Below are 16396 nucleotides of genomic sequence, written 5' to 3'. Positions count from 1 at the left end.
GCAGCTTTACAGCGAATCTTTCAAGGGAAGGACTTGCCAACTGTTCTCTAGGCCTTCTAGAACTCTCTACTCATGCAAATGTATCCTAACACACATAGGATTCTAAGTTTATAGCTAGGAAGAACCTTCAAGTCCCTCTCCATTGTACCATGCTGCTTCCTGATGAAAGAAAATGAACCTCATAAAACAAATTATGTGATTTATTTACATTACAAAAGTTGATAAGCTATAAAAGTTTTTTTCTTGAAATGCTATACATTGGAATACTGTCTCAATACTGTTAATATGTGGACTTTGCAAAGAGAGAATGCTCTCACATGCATTGAAGCAGCCATCCTCTCCCTCAGTGGGACCTGAGACCTTATTTTAAATGAGAAAACTAAGACCAAGAGAAGTAGAGCCCTGAAATGACAGGTTGGAGGACTGGGGGTGCAGTGCCACAGATATCTGCTTTATAGTTCAATAAGCAAGTAATTTGACTTCCCTGGGAACTTTGGGGCCTACTTGGTATCTAAAGGAAATCACTACTAAACACGGTTGAGGATCACAGGTCCCATGCTTACTGACTTTCCACATTTTTTTTTCCTAGTCTTAGCAAAAATAGACCACGTTACCTTATGCCTTAAAAAATGGTCTATTAGGTTGGGAATTATAACATGAAAGGAAAAAGTAAAACATTTCAATAAAATAAGATGTGAAACATCTCTAAAGTAGGAAGTGTCAAGGTTTTTGTCCTTTCGAAGAATACACCTCACCCCCAAACATATCTGTACTTCCCAAGTCTAAGTAAATATTAGAGGCTAGTTCCTAATCTAGAACCCATGAGTTTGATATTCTGACATTTAGGATGAAAATTAACCCTATATTGATGCATAGCAAGTAAACTTATTTGATTATAAAATAAGAATGGGGGGGCGTGGTTTGAGGTTTTTTATTTTCAGGTCTGCCCCCCCCCCCCCCCCCCCCGTTGCCTCAGCTGATTTGGTTTTCCCATGAATACTTTCTACCCCATTTCCAACTTTTTTTTCCCTTTTCTTTTTAGGCAATTGGGGTTAAGTGACTTGCCCAGGGTCACACAGCTAGTAAGTGTCAAGTGTTTGGTCTGAGGCCAGATTTGAACTCAGGTCCTCCTGACTTCAAGGCTAGTGCTCTGTCCACTAGGCCACCTAGCTGCCCCCTCCCTTTTCCAATTTTCAAAAGGATAGCCAAAACATCTTCATTTCTTCCCATACATCCCTGCACAGAGTCCCCTCTCTCAGGCCTCACTCTCCTGGGAAGTGCCCCTGGTGACTGGAAGAATGCCGGCCTCAACAGGTTCTACACAGCTATAAAGGTTTTGAAAATTGGTCTCTTAAGTGGAGAGGGGCACATCACCAGAGACTTAGGTTATGAATATTTGGGGGCTAAAGTGGGGGTGGGGAACACCTGGGGCAAACCCCCTGAAACCATCCAAGGTATGGATGGATAGGTTGTATAGAACAGCTTTTGAATGCTAAAGTTAAAAGGTATACATATCTGTCATTAGCATTTCAAAGCTGCCAAAGATAAAAAGTAACTTTAGGAGACCTGAATTATTTTACCTGAAAGTTTGTTTTCAAGATTTTTAAGGAAGCAAATTTTAGGGTTGGGCTAGAGGTAATTTAGAACTAGGCATGCCCCAAACCAACCCTTGGTTTCTTGCCTTGCTAATAATTGCCAGTGCCAATACATATATAAACAGGGGCAAGGGTTTTCTACCCTTTTTTCCCTAATTTGTTTTCTATACCTATAAAAAGACACAGTGACACACAATTGACTCAGATTCTTCAGCTACAATGTGGTTTTGTCCAGCTGGCTAGAAGATCAGTTCTTCCCTTCCACAGCATACACGTAAGTGTTCCACGGGCCACAGATCACAGCTTCCACATGGAGCAGATTGTCTGTGAAATAGTCTACCCGTTGGGGCTGATCCAAACTGGCCGTATCCTTGTGACCAAGTTGTCCATATTTACCTGGAGTAAACAAAAACAAATGCCTTCTTGCCATTCCCTCTCACTAACCTCACAGCCCCTGCTACTTCTGGGGAAATGACTCACTCCCCCTCTCCCCACCCCTGCCCCAGTCCCTGTCCCTTAACAGGAGAAGGAGTTACTTCGGGTAGCTGGAAATCTAAAAACCCCAGCACTCCAGTGGTTAGAAGTACTTGAAAACACCTGGGAAAAGCCAAAGGGTTCTCCGTGCCACTCCTGAAAAGATCTGCTCTCTAGCCTTCCTCTACTGCCCCTTGAAGACAGACACACAGACGTGGCTGCTGGCTCTGAGGTTCTTGCCTTTTCTCTCACATTTTCCTCAGTGCTCCTGGGGACTATGCAATCTTGCAGTCTTCAGGGCCAGAGAACTTAGTGATGGACCTCCTAGATCCCCCTCCCTAGTGATAAACACTGGTCTTCCGCCCTTCACCTTTGTTTCTTGTGGACATGAATTCTTCCAACACTCCTTCCCCTGGCTTTCCTACAGGTAAGGTTACTCACCCCAGCCCCAAGTATAGAGTTCACCATCTCCTGCAATGGAAACAACAAAAGTAAGACAGTCACCACACCCTCCCTTGTAAAGGCATTTAACAGTCAGCCAAAAGTTTAGCGCCTTTGAAGAACCTGAGAATCGTGTGGACAAGATGTCAAGAAGCTATAGAACATGTGAGTTCTCCCTGGCCAGCAGTGAACAGACCAAGCCTGGGTACAGAGCTGGGCTGGTGCTTTGTTTGCTTTGGTGGAAAACTGCCTGGACAAGGGGCTCAGTCCTGTAAGAGGACCTTACCCTTACTGGCAGCCACTAATCAGCATTTGCTGATTATCTTCCTCCATTTACTGTCTCAGCCTGGGGCTGATGAAACTGGCTAATGCCACAGTTACCAAGTACCTCACCCCAGGCCAAGCCGTACTTACGGGTCACCACAGCTGTGTGTCGGGATCCACAGCTGGCCTTGCTGACCTCTGAGCCACTGGGAAGATCCAGTAATGCTGGGAAAGGCTGAACTGATATGAACTGAGCAGGGTCTCCATCCCCATCCTTGGCTGGCATCTTCACTTCAGGACTACATGAGTAGAGCCCAGAAGCTCAGAGACAAACAAGCAATTCTCAGTTTACTGAGCAGATCAATGGCAAAGGTGGCATAGGACTCCTAGAGGGGCTGTGTATATTTTGTTGCAGCGAGAGGCTGGCTAGGGATGCTATAATGACAGGCATCTTGGAAGACCAGAATGAGGAGAGGGGCAAATACTAAAATGTAACTTCTTACCACCTGCAACTGTCTTCTCTCTTTCTGCTATGGCTCTGGAAGGCAGTGCAAGCTGCCCAGATTCATTCCAGCCCCAGATATAGAGATCACCAGCCTCTGGGGAAGAAAAAAAGCTCTTTAGCTTTTTTGGTGAGGCAATCAGGGTTAAGTGACTTGCCTAGAGTCGGTCACACAGCTAGTAAGTGTTATATGTCTGAGGCCAGATTTGAACTGAGGTCCTCTTGACTCCAAGGCCGAAGCTCTATCCACTGCACCACCTAGCTGCCCCTTAGCTCTAGCATTTTTATAGAAAGTAAACGGAACTGTGTGACTTTTTAGCAGGGCGGTGGTGGGCTCTAGCTGCAATCAGTCGGTCAACAGTCAGTCAAGCACTTGTTAAGCCTTCAGTATGTGACTGACCCTAGGCAAGTCACTTAACCCCAATTGCCTCCTAAAAAAGGTGGGATTCGGACTGAGCCTCCACAGAAGTCAGGAGGTGGAGGTGAGAAAGGAGAGCATTCTAGACATGGGAGACAGTCGATGATAAAGAAGAGTTTTGAGAGATGGAGTGTCCTGTCTGAGGAACATCCAGGAGGCCACTGTAGCTGGGTCTTAGAGGATCCATGGAGGGGAGGAAAGTGCAAGAAGCCCAAAAAGGTAGGAAGGAGCCAGACTGTGAAGTCTGGCCAAAGTCTAAATGCCAAACAGCACTTGATATTTGATTCTGGAGGTAATGGGAGTCAATGGAGTTTAGGGGCAACAAACAAGGCCAAACCAGCAATTTAGGACAAATCACCTTGGTAGCTGAGTGGAGCCTAGATTGGAGTGGGGAGAGACTTAAGGCAAAGAGACAAACCAGAACACTAGTGCAATAGTACAGGTGTAAGCTGATGAGGGGTGGGGGGAGTGAAGACAGTACATATGCTGCAAAGGTAAAAACAAGACTTGACAATAAAATGAAAGTGTTGAGTGTAAATGAGCAGTTGAGGATGACACCAAGGTTGCAAGCCATGACTAAGGATGGTGGTACCCTCAACAACAATAGGAAATTTGGAAAGAGGTGAGGATTTGGGGGAAAGATGATGAGTCGTATTTTGGACACATTGAGTTGTGAGATGCCTACAGGACATCCAATTGGAGATGTCTAAAAGGCAGTTGTGGTTTATAGACCAACAGAGAGGCTAGAGCTAGACATACAGATCTGAGAATTACCTACATAGAGATGGTAATTGAATTCATGGGAGCCAATGAGCTCAACAAGACAGTACTGAGAGAGGAGATAAGGCCCAGAACAGAGCCTTAGAGGACATGCCTGACTAGTGAATATGGCCTGACAAAAGACCCAGCAAATGGAACTGAGCAGGAGAGAGCAGTGCCATGAAAACCTATGGAGGAAAGAAAATCCAGAAGAGGGTGATGGGCAGGATACCAAGAGATCAATAAGAATGAAGACTGAAAAAAGCCATTAGATTCTGACAATTAAGAGATCATTGATGACTCTGAAGAGAGAAATTTCAGTTGAATAATGAGGTTAGAGCCAAACTGTAGAGAATTTAGAAAAGTGAACAGAAGAGGAATGGGATATTAACTAAGGGATGGATCAAAGGGATTTAAAATTTTTTTTTATTTTTTAACTAATTAATTTTTATTTTTCAAAAACCACTTCCATAAGCTTTTGAGTTTAAAATTTTCTCCCTCTCCTCCCCCCTCCCCAAGACAGAATGCAATCTAATATAAGCTCTACATATGCATTCCTATTAAACATATTTTCACATTAGTCATGTTGTAAAGAAGAATTAGAACCAATAGGAGGAACCACAAGAAAGAAGAAACAAAACAAAACAGAAGGAAAAAAGAGTAAATAGTATGCCTCGATCTGCATTCAAACTCCACAGTTCTTTCTCTGGATATGAATAGTATTTCCATCATCAGACTTTTGGAGAGGTCTTAGATCCATGCATTGCTGAGAAGAGCTAAGTCTATCAAAGTCATCACACGACATGGCTATTATTGTGTACAATGTTCTCCTGGTTCTGCTCACTTCACTCAGCATCAGTCCATGCAAGTCTTTCCAGGTTTTTCTGAAATCTACCTGTTCATCATTTCTTATAGCACAATAGTATTCCATTACATTCATATACCACAACTTGTTCAGCCATTCCCCAACTGATAGACATCCCCTCAATTTCCAGTTCTTTGCCACCACAGAAAGAGTTGCTATAAATATTTCTGTACATGTGGGTCCTTTTCCCATTTGTATGATCTCTTCAGGACACACTCCTAGAAGAGCTACTGCTGGGTCAAAGGGTATGCACATTTTTATAGCCCTTTGGGCATAGTTCCAATTTTCCCACATCTTCTCCAACATTTATCATTTTTCCCATTTTATCATGTTGGCCAATCTGATAGGTGTGATGTGGTACCTCAGAGTTGTTTGGATTTGCATTTCTCTAATCAATAGTGATTTAGAGCATTTTTCCATGTGACTATAGATAGCTTTAATTTCTTCACCTGAAAACTTCTGTTCATATCCTTTGACCATTTATCAATTGGGGAATGACCTGTAGATTTTTTTTTTTAAGGATGGAAGAGATATGAGCTAGTTTATAGGCAGCAAAGAAGGAGCTGGTTGTCAGGGAGAAACAAGATTGGAGAGAGAATGGGGATGATACAGGGGGCACTACTGGAGAAGATCGGAGGAAATGAGATCAAAGGTGCACATGGATAGGTCATGGGAAACAGACTAAAAAAAATAGTGGGGGAAGATGTCTAAGTGACATGAGCTAAGGGAGAAAGAAGAGTAACTCCTTATTGAATGGCCTCAGATTAAGGCTAGGTCCTCCGCTGAGAAAATGTGGGTGCATTAGAAAGCTTGAGGAGGGATAAAAGTTTGGAATAGCCATTGTGGTGAGTGAGATATAAATCTATTAGGGAGGCATAAAGGGTTTGCCTTGATGCAGTGAGGCTCCACTTGAGATTATGTAACACAAATTTATAGTGAGCCAAGGATCAAGGACAGGCAGTACAGAAGGAACTAATAAGCATTTATTAAACCTTCTACATGCCAGGAACTGTGCTAAACACTTCAAAACAATCTCATTTGACCCTCACAACACCCTTGGGTGGTAGGTGCTATTATTAACCCCATTTTACTGTTGGAGAAACTGAGGCAGACAATGGTTAAGTGACTTGCCTAGGGTCGTGCAACTATTTAAGTGTCTGAGGCTGAATTTGAACTCAGGTCTTCCTCCAGTGCTCTACCCACTGCACCACCTCGAAGCCTAAGGCTGACAAGGCAGTGATACTATACAACTTAGCATTTAATGCATTCCATAATTATTCATGAATTTATTCAACTAATACTTACTGGCAGTCAATACATGCAGAGCATTGTGCTCAATGGAAATGACTGGCCTGTGAGTTGGTTTTGAATCTCCCTGAGTTGCCAAAGACACGGACAGAGACATAGATAAGGATGGGATAGGAATCCCACTGCATGGGAAGGCTGGAAAGAACTGCAACTTGCAGGTTGGAAGGAGTAGCCTCCTCCTGTATGATGAGGCTATAACTTCACTCAAAAGTACAGAAGTACTACGTAGGTCCTTCAAAGGAGAAGGCCACAACTTAACATTTTTGTATCCCTCACAGTGGGCCAGTGAGAGCTACTTAATAAACACTTAATTGATGGCCAGGCCTGGACAACACCCCTTTTCCAGGGCCCTGTCCAAGGCCTTACTACCTCTTACTTACCACCCCCAAAGAGATCTATAACTGGGTTGAGGGGAGCCCAAGCTACCAAAGGAGCAAGGATGAGGACGCTTACCACTCACGCAGAGAGAATGCCATCCGCCAGCTGCAACCTGGGCCATGGCTAGGCCCTGAAGTGCCTCCACCTGCCGGGGCTCCAGTTCTGCCTCCAGAGCCCCGTGGCCCAGCTGCCCAAGTCTGAGCAAAGAGAGGCCGGCACTGGGGTTTCAGAGCTCTCTGCTCAAGGCTGCCCTCTTCAGGCTCAGGGCCCCCACCCTGACCAGATCGCCTCCACTTACCTGCCTGTGCCCCACGTGTACACCTGCCCCATTCCACCCAGCAGCAGGGCATGCTCTGCCCCCAGCACCAGCTGTCGGGCCTTCAGCTCAGGGGCCAGGGGCTGGGAGAAAGGCTGCCTGGGGCTCACATACCACCCTGGCTCGGGAACTAAGGGTAGCAAAGCAGGATCCAGGGGGCTTCCTCCATGACCTCCAGCCTGGTCCCCAGAGCCAGAATCCTTCTCCCAGTCTCCCTGACGCAGGATCTTCCACGTCCACAGGGGTTCCCCTTGCAGCTCAGAGGCTGCAGCCCAGGCCTGCACCTCTGCTGGGGTTCCCTCCACCTCCATGCGCAGCACTAGCACATGCTGCTCTGAGGCCAACGCGTCCCTGCAGCCGGAAAGCTGGCCGTTCACAGAGCCCGACAACACTAGACGCCAGTCTCCTGGAAAGGAAGAAACATCCTCACCCAGGGCTAGCGGCCGAGGGGGGGGGCAGGTTGTACCCTGAAGTGTGGGAGTACCCTGCAGAGTACACTTCCGGGTCGTGTACACTGGTGTGGAGTTGTGCACATTGAGATGGGGTGTATATGTACATATGCTGTACAAATGAAAATTAAGGAACTCTATGGGCAGAGATTTCCCCAGAAAATTATGACACCTGCAGACTTGTCTATCCCCAGTGATCCGTCTACCACAACTTACTTATGATGGTCAGTCTGCAACATCACCATTATTTCCTGTTTCTCTTCTACAACCTAAACATGAACTGGAACTACCCCATCTTTCATCTGTTCTTCACCCAGCTCATCCAGATATAAAGCTTCAGAAATTACTATTTTATGATTTGCTGATAAAACTCAACAGTCTAGCATCACACAAATCAGCGTTTTGTTTTTCTGAAAAACCTATTTTGCATTTGCATTGACCCCATAACAAGTGCAACAAATCAGTATCTCCATGGATATTTTTGGGACCAAATATGACCTCAAAGTACAGGTCCAGCTAAGGATTTGCTCATCAGAGACCAGTAGTCCACAAGATAATTTCCCAACCAATCTCTGTGTGAAAGTGAATGGGAAATCTTGCTGCCTTCCACCTACCAAAAATGGTGTGGAACCAAAGGGATGGGTATGTATATGTGTGAATATGTGTGTGATGGAGTTGTGTGCACCAGGATGCACAGAGACTTTGTGTGTGTGTGTGTGTGTGTGTGTGTGTGTGTGTGTACACGTGTACAATGTAAGAGGAAGGGTCTCTGTCCCTGAGCTTCATTGGGATGGAGCTGTGCACCAGGACAAGCTGCACAGGATAGGGAGGAAGCTCTGGGGCTGCAAGACCCAAGAAGGTAGGGGGCTGTGTAAAGAGAAGGAGGGGGAGAGGAGGAGGAGGTGAAAGAGACAAAGTGGAAAAAGAAGGAGCAAGAAGAGAAGGAGAATGGGAAGGAGAAGTAGAGAGAAGAGGAGGAAAGGAGGAGGGGGAAAGGGGAAGGAGGAACAGGAGGGGAGGTGGAGGAGGGAGGGGGAAGAAGAGGATGGGCGGAGGGAGGGTGGGGGAGGGGAAAAGGGGAAGGGAAGGAAGAGCAGGGGGAGGGGGAGGAGCAAGGGGGAAGCGAGTGGGGAGGAAGGAGGGGAAGAAGAGAGGAGGGAGGCGGAGGGAGGAGCTCACGAGTCAAGAAGCCGGTGAAGCTCCAGCTTGGCCGCACTTGGCAGACGTCGGTGACCGCAGCCTGGGCCTTCGCCGGGTCTCCCTCCTGGATGTCCTCCAGCACCAGCGGCTCGGGCCCGTGTAGGCTGCTCCGCAGCCCCCGCTCCGAGCCCAGGGCCTGCCCGAAGCCGCGGAAGCCAAAACCGAACCACCCGGGCCGCTGCGGGGCCCCCATGCTGGAGCGAGCTGCCGGCCTGCTTGCTGACAGCGCCGTCTGCTGTCCTGAAGCGGCGCGCCCGCTCACCCTGAGTCTGGGCTGGGGGGGCGGGGCTGAGGTTGGAGTTTACTTTTTAGAGGTAACGACCCCTGCGGCCTGAGAACATTCAGCCCCTCCGGCTGTAGTACCTTGCCCTGTGTGGTGCTTTGCTTCGAGTAGGAACTTGGTGTTTGTTAAATTAAAAAAGCAAGTAAATTACACATGTAAATTTTTTACACACTTTAATTTCTTTCAATTACTAGCCGCGTGTCTTTCAGCAAGTGACTTTACCACTGAGGACCCAAGTCCTTGATCTGAAACAGTTAATAACCTAAATAAAGATCACTGCAGTGTGACAATTGGGTATAAATAATAATAAAAGCTAACATAATAGCATTGTAAGGTTTGCAAAGTGCCTTATAAATTTCTCATTTTGATCCTCAGCTCTGGAATCTAGGTGCTATTATTGTAAATTATTGTAAAAAATAAATAAGCATTTTACATAAATTGCTGTAAATGACTCTCCTTGTTTGTTTTCCTGTAATATGAGAAGAAGAAAGATGAGGTAATGCCGTTCAAGGAATTGGTACTTAAATTCCTTGGTTCCCTCCTCTCCCTCTGTCCACAGAGGGTACCATACCCTTACCTGCTGGTGCGCTGCACAAAGGAATATTAAATTTTTTTTTGCATTGCTATTAAACATATTCTCACATGAGTCATGTTGTAAAGAAGATTTAGAACCAATAGGAGGAACTGCAGAAAGAAGAAACAAAACAAAACAGAAAAAAAAAGAGCGAAAGTATGCTTTGATCTGCAAGGAATATAAATTTTGATGGCTGAAACCTGGAATGGAGGGTTATTTTGGGATTTAATGGCTAGATTGCTTTCTTAAGGACCATGCCTTGAACCTAAATCACTCTGGCTCTCATTGATTGGCCAACAATAGGTCCCAGCTCAAGCCTCACTTGGTCATTGTTTGGATTCTGATGGCTCAGAGTGAGTATAAATAGCAATTGTTTCTATTTTGGCCAGAAACCCTGAGGGTCTTCCCTCCCAGACTGATTTTATTTAATTTTTGACTAGGTAAAAGAGGCCCTTCTCTGCCTCATTTCTTACCCAACCTTAATCACTGAATGGGCATTGCCTCAGTTAAACTAAGACGTAGGACAGAACTTAACTTTAAAAGGCCAAGGTCTTCCACTGCATCTATTTCTTGCCATTGGACCCAGATGGCTCCAGAGGAGAGAGAGGCTGGTGCCTTTGCATTGCTCTCCCTCACTTAAATCCAATTTACTTCAAGTCATGGCATCAGCTTCCTGATGTCATGGTCCTCTTTGAGAGTGAAGGACAAACAACAACTTAAATTCCTTGTCATGTTTATTGCCAATCCACTGGTACCTCCTTCGTAAGGATGGAATAGGTGTGAAGAACATCTGTCCTTAAAAAAAAAAAGATGGAATGGACCACAATGCATCAGGGTTTATGGTGGAAAAGACCTTTAGTCTTAATATTATAGGATATTATCAAAATAGGATTTAGACCTGGAAGTACCTTAGAAATATACAAGAGACCCCTTATTTTCAAATTAGAAAACTGAATTTATAGTGATTTATAAATAAAACATTTAACTCAAGTATTGGATGTCTCTCACAAATCGTCTAATTTTTCCCCCAGTTTCCACATCTAAAAAATAAGGGGGTCATTGTCCCTTAAATGTGTATATTATAGAGAGAAAATACAAATATGTGTGTATAGATAAATAGATAAGTGAAAGAAAGGATTAAGGCGTTAGGCTTCCACAACAGAACAAGGGGATTCTGAGGACTTCCAAGATCTTATGGATAGTCCTTCAACCAAGCAGAAAGTGCCCCAAACATTCCCCAAATGACCAGTTCCTCAACAAAGAGCCCTGGAAGCTAAACCAGTTGCAGCCCGTCAGATTCAAGGATGGGATCTCAACAGGGCAAAGGCTTTTCTCCACTGCGCTGGCTTAATAAGCTTATTAAATATTAACACACCCTAAGGTAGGAGATAGCTGCCTTTTTGAACATGGGACCCATGAAGTGGGTGGAGTTAACAGAACTTGGGGAAGAACATGTGATGGGCTGTCCAGGAAGAGTGTAACTCAGATGAACTAGACCAATTGTAGCCCCGATGGGTGGAGCATGGATCTTACTAGCTGTTTAAAAAGTTGATTGTACCACTGAACCAGCACCAAGGTGCTACTAAAGTTCGCTGTGCCCACTTCTCTCTCAAGAAGCATAGTAAAGGATTTCCTTTACTCACTTCTGTAGTAGATTTTTGTTTCAGATTTTTCTAACAAGTAAATAGAAAGTGTTTAATAAATACTTTTGGAATTTGAAAGCAAGAACCCTTTTACTTTCTATATCAAAAGAGTTAACAACCAAGACTTACAGAATCTGAACAGAATAAAGACTCCTAATCAAGAGTTCTCTAGAATCCCTGTTCACATATAACATTGTAGTAAATATGCTGAGGCTCAAATACTTTACAGCCTCCTCAATGAAGTCTAGAGTCATGAGAAGAATCATTTTCACTATCCACACTGGGAAAACAAACCAAATTACAACATGCACTTACATGAGCAGCCAACTAAGGAAAGCCCATTGAGTTAGGTTTTTTGTTTCAAAATTATTAAAAAAAAATTTTTTTACAAGGACTTATCTTTCTCTACCATTACCTGCTATCCCCTCCCCTAAGTATACATAGTCCAACAAAACACATTTTCATATTGGCCACATTCAAATATTCATGTCTCATTCCAGATTTTTAAGTCCACTTCTCTGGCAGGAGACAGTGTGATTCATCTTCAGTCCACTGAGACTAATGGTTAATCATCGAATTAATTGAAGTTAAGTCTTTTGATGTTATTTGTCTCTATAATGTTGCCATTATGTAAATTATTCTATTTCTGCTCACTTTGATCTGCATTAGTTCTTTGAGATCTTCCCAATTTCCTCTAAACCTATCCATTTAATCATTTCTTATTGCACAATAATAGTTCATTACTTTCATATAACACAATTTGTTTCAGCTACTCCTAATAGGTGGGCACCTCCTATTTTTTCAGTTTTCAGTTTGGGTCTACAATGAAAAGAGCTGTTACAAATATTTTTTGTACTTTTGGGTCCTTTTCCTCTTTCTCTGATCTCTTTCTCTAGGTCAAAGGGTATGCATAGTTTAATAAGTTTGGGGTCACAGGTCTAGATTGTTTTCCAGAATGGCTGCACCAATTCTCAGCTCCACCAACAATGTATTCCACTGAGTTATTCTTGAACAAGTGTTACATATGTATTATAAGTAGGGTCCAGAACTGAACAGGAAGGAAAAGACTGGCCTATACAGCACTGGAAAAGTTGAACAGTGCTTTTGATCCCAAGCTATAACCAGCCAAAACAAAATAACGCCCTTCTAACATCACATTCTCTCTCCCAGTGTGCTATCTAGGCTGTGAATTCTAGAACGCTATGATCTCAGAAAAATAACAGAAAAATAAAAGTGTCATGTGCCCCAAGGAAAGACAAACGGTGGTAGGCTGCGGGTCGCAGCTTATGATGAGTGGCATTCAAGTGACATAAATGACATAATCAAGGACATAGATTACAGAAAAGGATTGGGTTTATTACATAGTGAAAGTGAGGTGGGCTGGTCAGTGTGATAACAAGTAGACAAGCCAAGTGTGATACTGTGCGAGAAATGATTATTAAAAAACAATGATTTGGGGAGATCCAGAGTTTCTCCTTTTTCTATAGTCCTCATTTCAGAGTACAGTCTCTTGAAAGACATTACTGATACTGAGATTGAATTAGCCCTCTTGATCTTGGTCAGATCCCACCCAATTTTATAAGGAATTTAATCCTATTGTGTTCTACTCAGGTTTGGGCAAGATAAATTTTTTACTAGATTGCCTAAGGCTGGGGGTAATTTAGAAGTAAATTACATAATCAAAGTTCATTAGAATAGGTTCAGCCTCTCATTATAATATTCATTCTCTCTCACTACTTGATTTTTTAAATATTAATTTATTTTTCCATTTTCAACATTCACTTCCATAAGCTTTTAAGTTTTAAATCTTCTCCCTTTCCCTCCCATCTTCCCTCCCCAAGACAGAGTGCAATCTGATATAGGCTCTACATATATGTTCCTATTAAATATATTTTCACATTAGTCATGTTGTAAAGAAGAATTAGAACCAATAGGAGGAACCACAAGAAAGAAGAAACAAAACAAAACAGAAAAAAAAGTAAATAGCATACTTCAATCTGCATTCAAACGCCATAGTTCTTTCTCTGGATGTGGATAGCATTTTCCATCATGAGACTTTTGGAGTTGTCTTAGATTCATGCATTGCTGAGAAGAACTAAGTCTATCAAAGTTAGTCATCCCATAACATTGTTGTTTGTCCTTCATTCTCTCTCTCTTTCTTTTTTTTTTTTGTTAGGCAATGGGGTTAAGTGACTTGCCCAGGGTCACAAAGCTAGTAAGTGTTATATGTCTGAGGCTGGATTTGAACTCAGGTCCTCCTGACTTCAGGGCCAGTGCTCTATCCACTGCACCACCTAGCTGCCCCTTTGTCCTTCATTCTCAAAGAGGACCATGACATCAGGAAGGTGATGCCATGACTTGCAAGTAAATTAGATTTAAGTGAGGGAGGGCTATGCAAAGTCACCAGCCTCTGTCTCCTTCTGGAGCCATCTAGGTCCAAGGGCAAGAAATACATCAAGACAACTAGAGATGGTCTTGGATGCAGCGGAAGACCTTGGCTTTTTTTTTTTTTTTTGGCTAGGCAATGGGGCTAAGTGACTTTCCCAGAGTCACACAGCTAGTAAGTGTTATGTGTCTGAGGCCTGATTTGAACTCAGGTTCTCCTGAATCCAGGGCCGGTACTCTATCCACTGTGCCACCTAGCTGCTCTACTCTAATTTTTAAGGAAGTATTTTCTTCAGTCATCTTCTGGACTTCCTTTTCCATTTGGCCAATTTTGCTTTTTAGGGCATTCTTCTCCTCATTGGCTTTTTGGACCTCTTTTGCCATTTGGGTTAGGCTATTTTTTAAGGTGTTATTTTCTTCAGTATTTTTTTGAGTTTCCTTCAATTGTACTCTTTAAGGAGTTGTTTTCTTCAGTGGATTTTTGTATCTCTTTTTCCATTTGGCCAATTCTACTTTTTAAGCAGTTTTTCAAGCAGTTAAGTCTTTTTTCATAATTCTCTTGCATCATTCTCATTTCTTTCATTTTTCTTCTACCTCTCTTACATGATTTTCATGCTTCTTTTTAAGCTTTTCCATGAGTTCTTTCTGGGCTTGTGACCACTTCCTGTTTTTCTTTGGGGTTTTGTCCATAGGTGTTTTGACATTGTTGTCCTCTTCCCAGTTTGTGCCCTGGTCTTCCCTGTCACCATAATAACTTTCTATGGTCAGATTATTTTTTGTTGTTTTTTGCTCATCCCCCCTCACCTTTTTTCTTTTGGCCTTTTTCATTTCTTTTAGAGCTCTGCTCCCAGGGTGGAAGGGGCTTCTTCTGCCGATGGCTGCAGACCCCCGGCTGTTTTCCCTGGTGCTGCAATGATCTTGTCCTGAGGTCCTTGGGGGATCCTCACATCTGTTGCTGCACTGCAGGGGTGGGGTAGAGGTTGGCTGGTGCTGCTGGAGGCCATAGGGATCTGGGAGCTTACCTGGTGCTGAGCTGGGGTCCTAATGGTGGTGTCTGGAATGTGCCTGGTCAGGTTTTTCTGCATTTCCCTGGGGATACACTGAAGCACAGGGAAGTCTGACCCCTGGAGGATGCCTGCTTGCCCTGGGGTGCACTGAAACACATGGTGGTTCTTGGAGCTGGAGTCTGCTGGTTCTCCTGGCTATGCCAAGGCACCTGGGAGTGCTAGTGTTGGTGCCTGCCCTCTCCACCGCACTGGGGCTCAAGATCTCCCATGGGTTTGTTGAGGTGGGGCTTGCTGCTGACTTGCTAGGATGCTTCCTGTCCTGGAATGTGCTTCCATTTTACAGGAGTGAGACAGACCCCTCTTGCCAATCCCCCCAGTCTCCCAGGCCAAAAGACAGCTCCACCCTGTCTTTCCACTTGGCTCCACTGTTCCAGGATTTGTTCTGGGGTGCTATTTTATGGTTGGCAGGTTGGTTGGAGGTGAATATAGTACTGCTGACTCCACCACCTTGGCTGCTAGAAATTCAGAACTGTCTTAACTGTTACATTATAAAGAAAGAGAAGTAGAATTCTGTGAAGAGACTGAGGAATTAGCTATTTTTAAAGTATTCTACAAATAACTTTTCCTGGTAGGCCTGAAAAGAGGACAAAAAGAAAAGTATAACAACATATTTCCAAGAGAGACTGAATTTTAACTCTAATCTTAAAGAGAAATATGAAGAAGATCCTTGAGGGACTTTCCATTTCTGGAGTGAACTGAATAGCGAAATTGTGTTTCTGGAAGTGAAGTAATTTGCTATGAGTGATGGTTTGAGGTAACAATAGCTGTGATAACCAAAATATTATAAATACTAACTTTTTGGTTTATTATTGATTTAATTTTGTACTAAGTTGTATGTTCAGTAATTTTAATATTCACCATGTTAAGTCATGGAGATTAAGGCATTTAATATATAGAGAAGTATGAATTATTACTCTTTTTTATTTATTATTATTTTTTTTATTAAGGCAATTGGGGTTGAGTGACTTGCCCAAGGTCACATAGCTAGTAAGTGTCAAGTGTTTGGTCTGAGGCCGGATTTGAACTCAGGTCCTCCTGACTTCAGGACTGGTGCTCTATCTACTGCACCACCTAGCTGCCCTTGAATTATTACTCTTAAAAGGAAGTTTCTCTAGTTTAATGAACTAGAGATTTGAGCTACCTGATTAATGAGAAAGAGGTTGCAGTTTTATTAATTAGGAAAATCTAATCATGTCACTGTATTTCTTTAGAATTTTGTAGGATAGATTTAAATGTAGGAATGAGTTAAGTGGCAGGCCAAGGTATGTGACATGCACCAGTGTGGTTGGTTCCTTTAGCATTCCTTAGTCTCTCTGTATTCTTCTGACATTTCTTACGGCATAATAATATTCCATTCCATTCATATACCACAGTGTGTTCAATCATTCCTTAGCTGGAAACTTTGTTTCCAGTTCCCTGACATAAAAAATGCTGCTGTATTTACACACATACACACATATTTGTAGCAGCAATAT

At 43.4% G+C, this 16396-nt stretch overlaps 1 protein-coding gene across 3 annotated transcripts; it reads right to left on the bottom strand.

Annotated features, from left to right (window-relative positions):
* Positions 1 to 182: 182 nt before the first annotated feature.
* On the bottom strand, positions 183 to 9194 carry RCCD1 (RCC1 domain containing 1). 3 transcript variants are annotated; one of them, XM_020965448.2, is made up of 7 exons: positions 8949 to 9194; positions 7303 to 7726; positions 7080 to 7201; positions 3278 to 3373; positions 2925 to 3095; positions 2511 to 2540; positions 183 to 1991 (listed from the first exon to the last, which is right to left on the bottom strand). In XM_020965448.2, exons 1-7 carry the CDS (start codon positions 9160 to 9162, stop codon positions 1843 to 1845), a joined length of 1206 nt encoding a protein of 401 aa, XP_020821107.1. In that variant the 5' UTR covers positions 9163 to 9194; the 3' UTR covers positions 183 to 1842. The 3 variants fall into 3 exon arrangements, 2 of the variants coding, with proteins under 2 accessions (XP_020821107.1, XP_020821121.1); XR_013485295.1 differs by having other exon boundaries at positions 1908 to 1991; positions 2310 to 2540; XM_020965462.2 differs by lacking the exon at positions 2925 to 3095.
* Positions 9195 to 16396: the final 7202 nt, after the last annotated feature.

The sequence above is a fragment of the Phascolarctos cinereus genome, unplaced genomic scaffold (assembly GCF_003287225.1).
Source record: "Phascolarctos cinereus isolate Bilbo 61053 unplaced genomic scaffold, phaCin_HiC Scaffold_3;HRSCAF=262, whole genome shotgun sequence".
NCBI classification, from domain to species: Eukaryota; Metazoa; Chordata; class Mammalia; order Diprotodontia; family Phascolarctidae; genus Phascolarctos; species Phascolarctos cinereus.
Note: the sequence above shows the minus strand (reverse complement) of the source record. Positions and strands in the feature narration are given on the sequence as shown.

Coding starts and splice junctions, on each gene's coding strand:
- RCCD1 (XM_020965448.2), bottom strand. CDS start 9,162: ATGGGGGCCCCGCAGCGGCCCGGGTGGTTCGGTTTTGGCTTCCGCGGC. Junction 7,727..8,948: donor CTTCACCGGCTTCTTGACTC/GTGAGCTCCTCC, acceptor CTTCCTTTCCAG/GAGACTGGCGTCTAGTGTTG. Junction 7,202..7,302: donor TACACGTGGGGCACAGGCAG/GTAAGTGGAGGC, acceptor CTCTTTGCTCAG/ACTTGGGCAGCTGGGCCACG.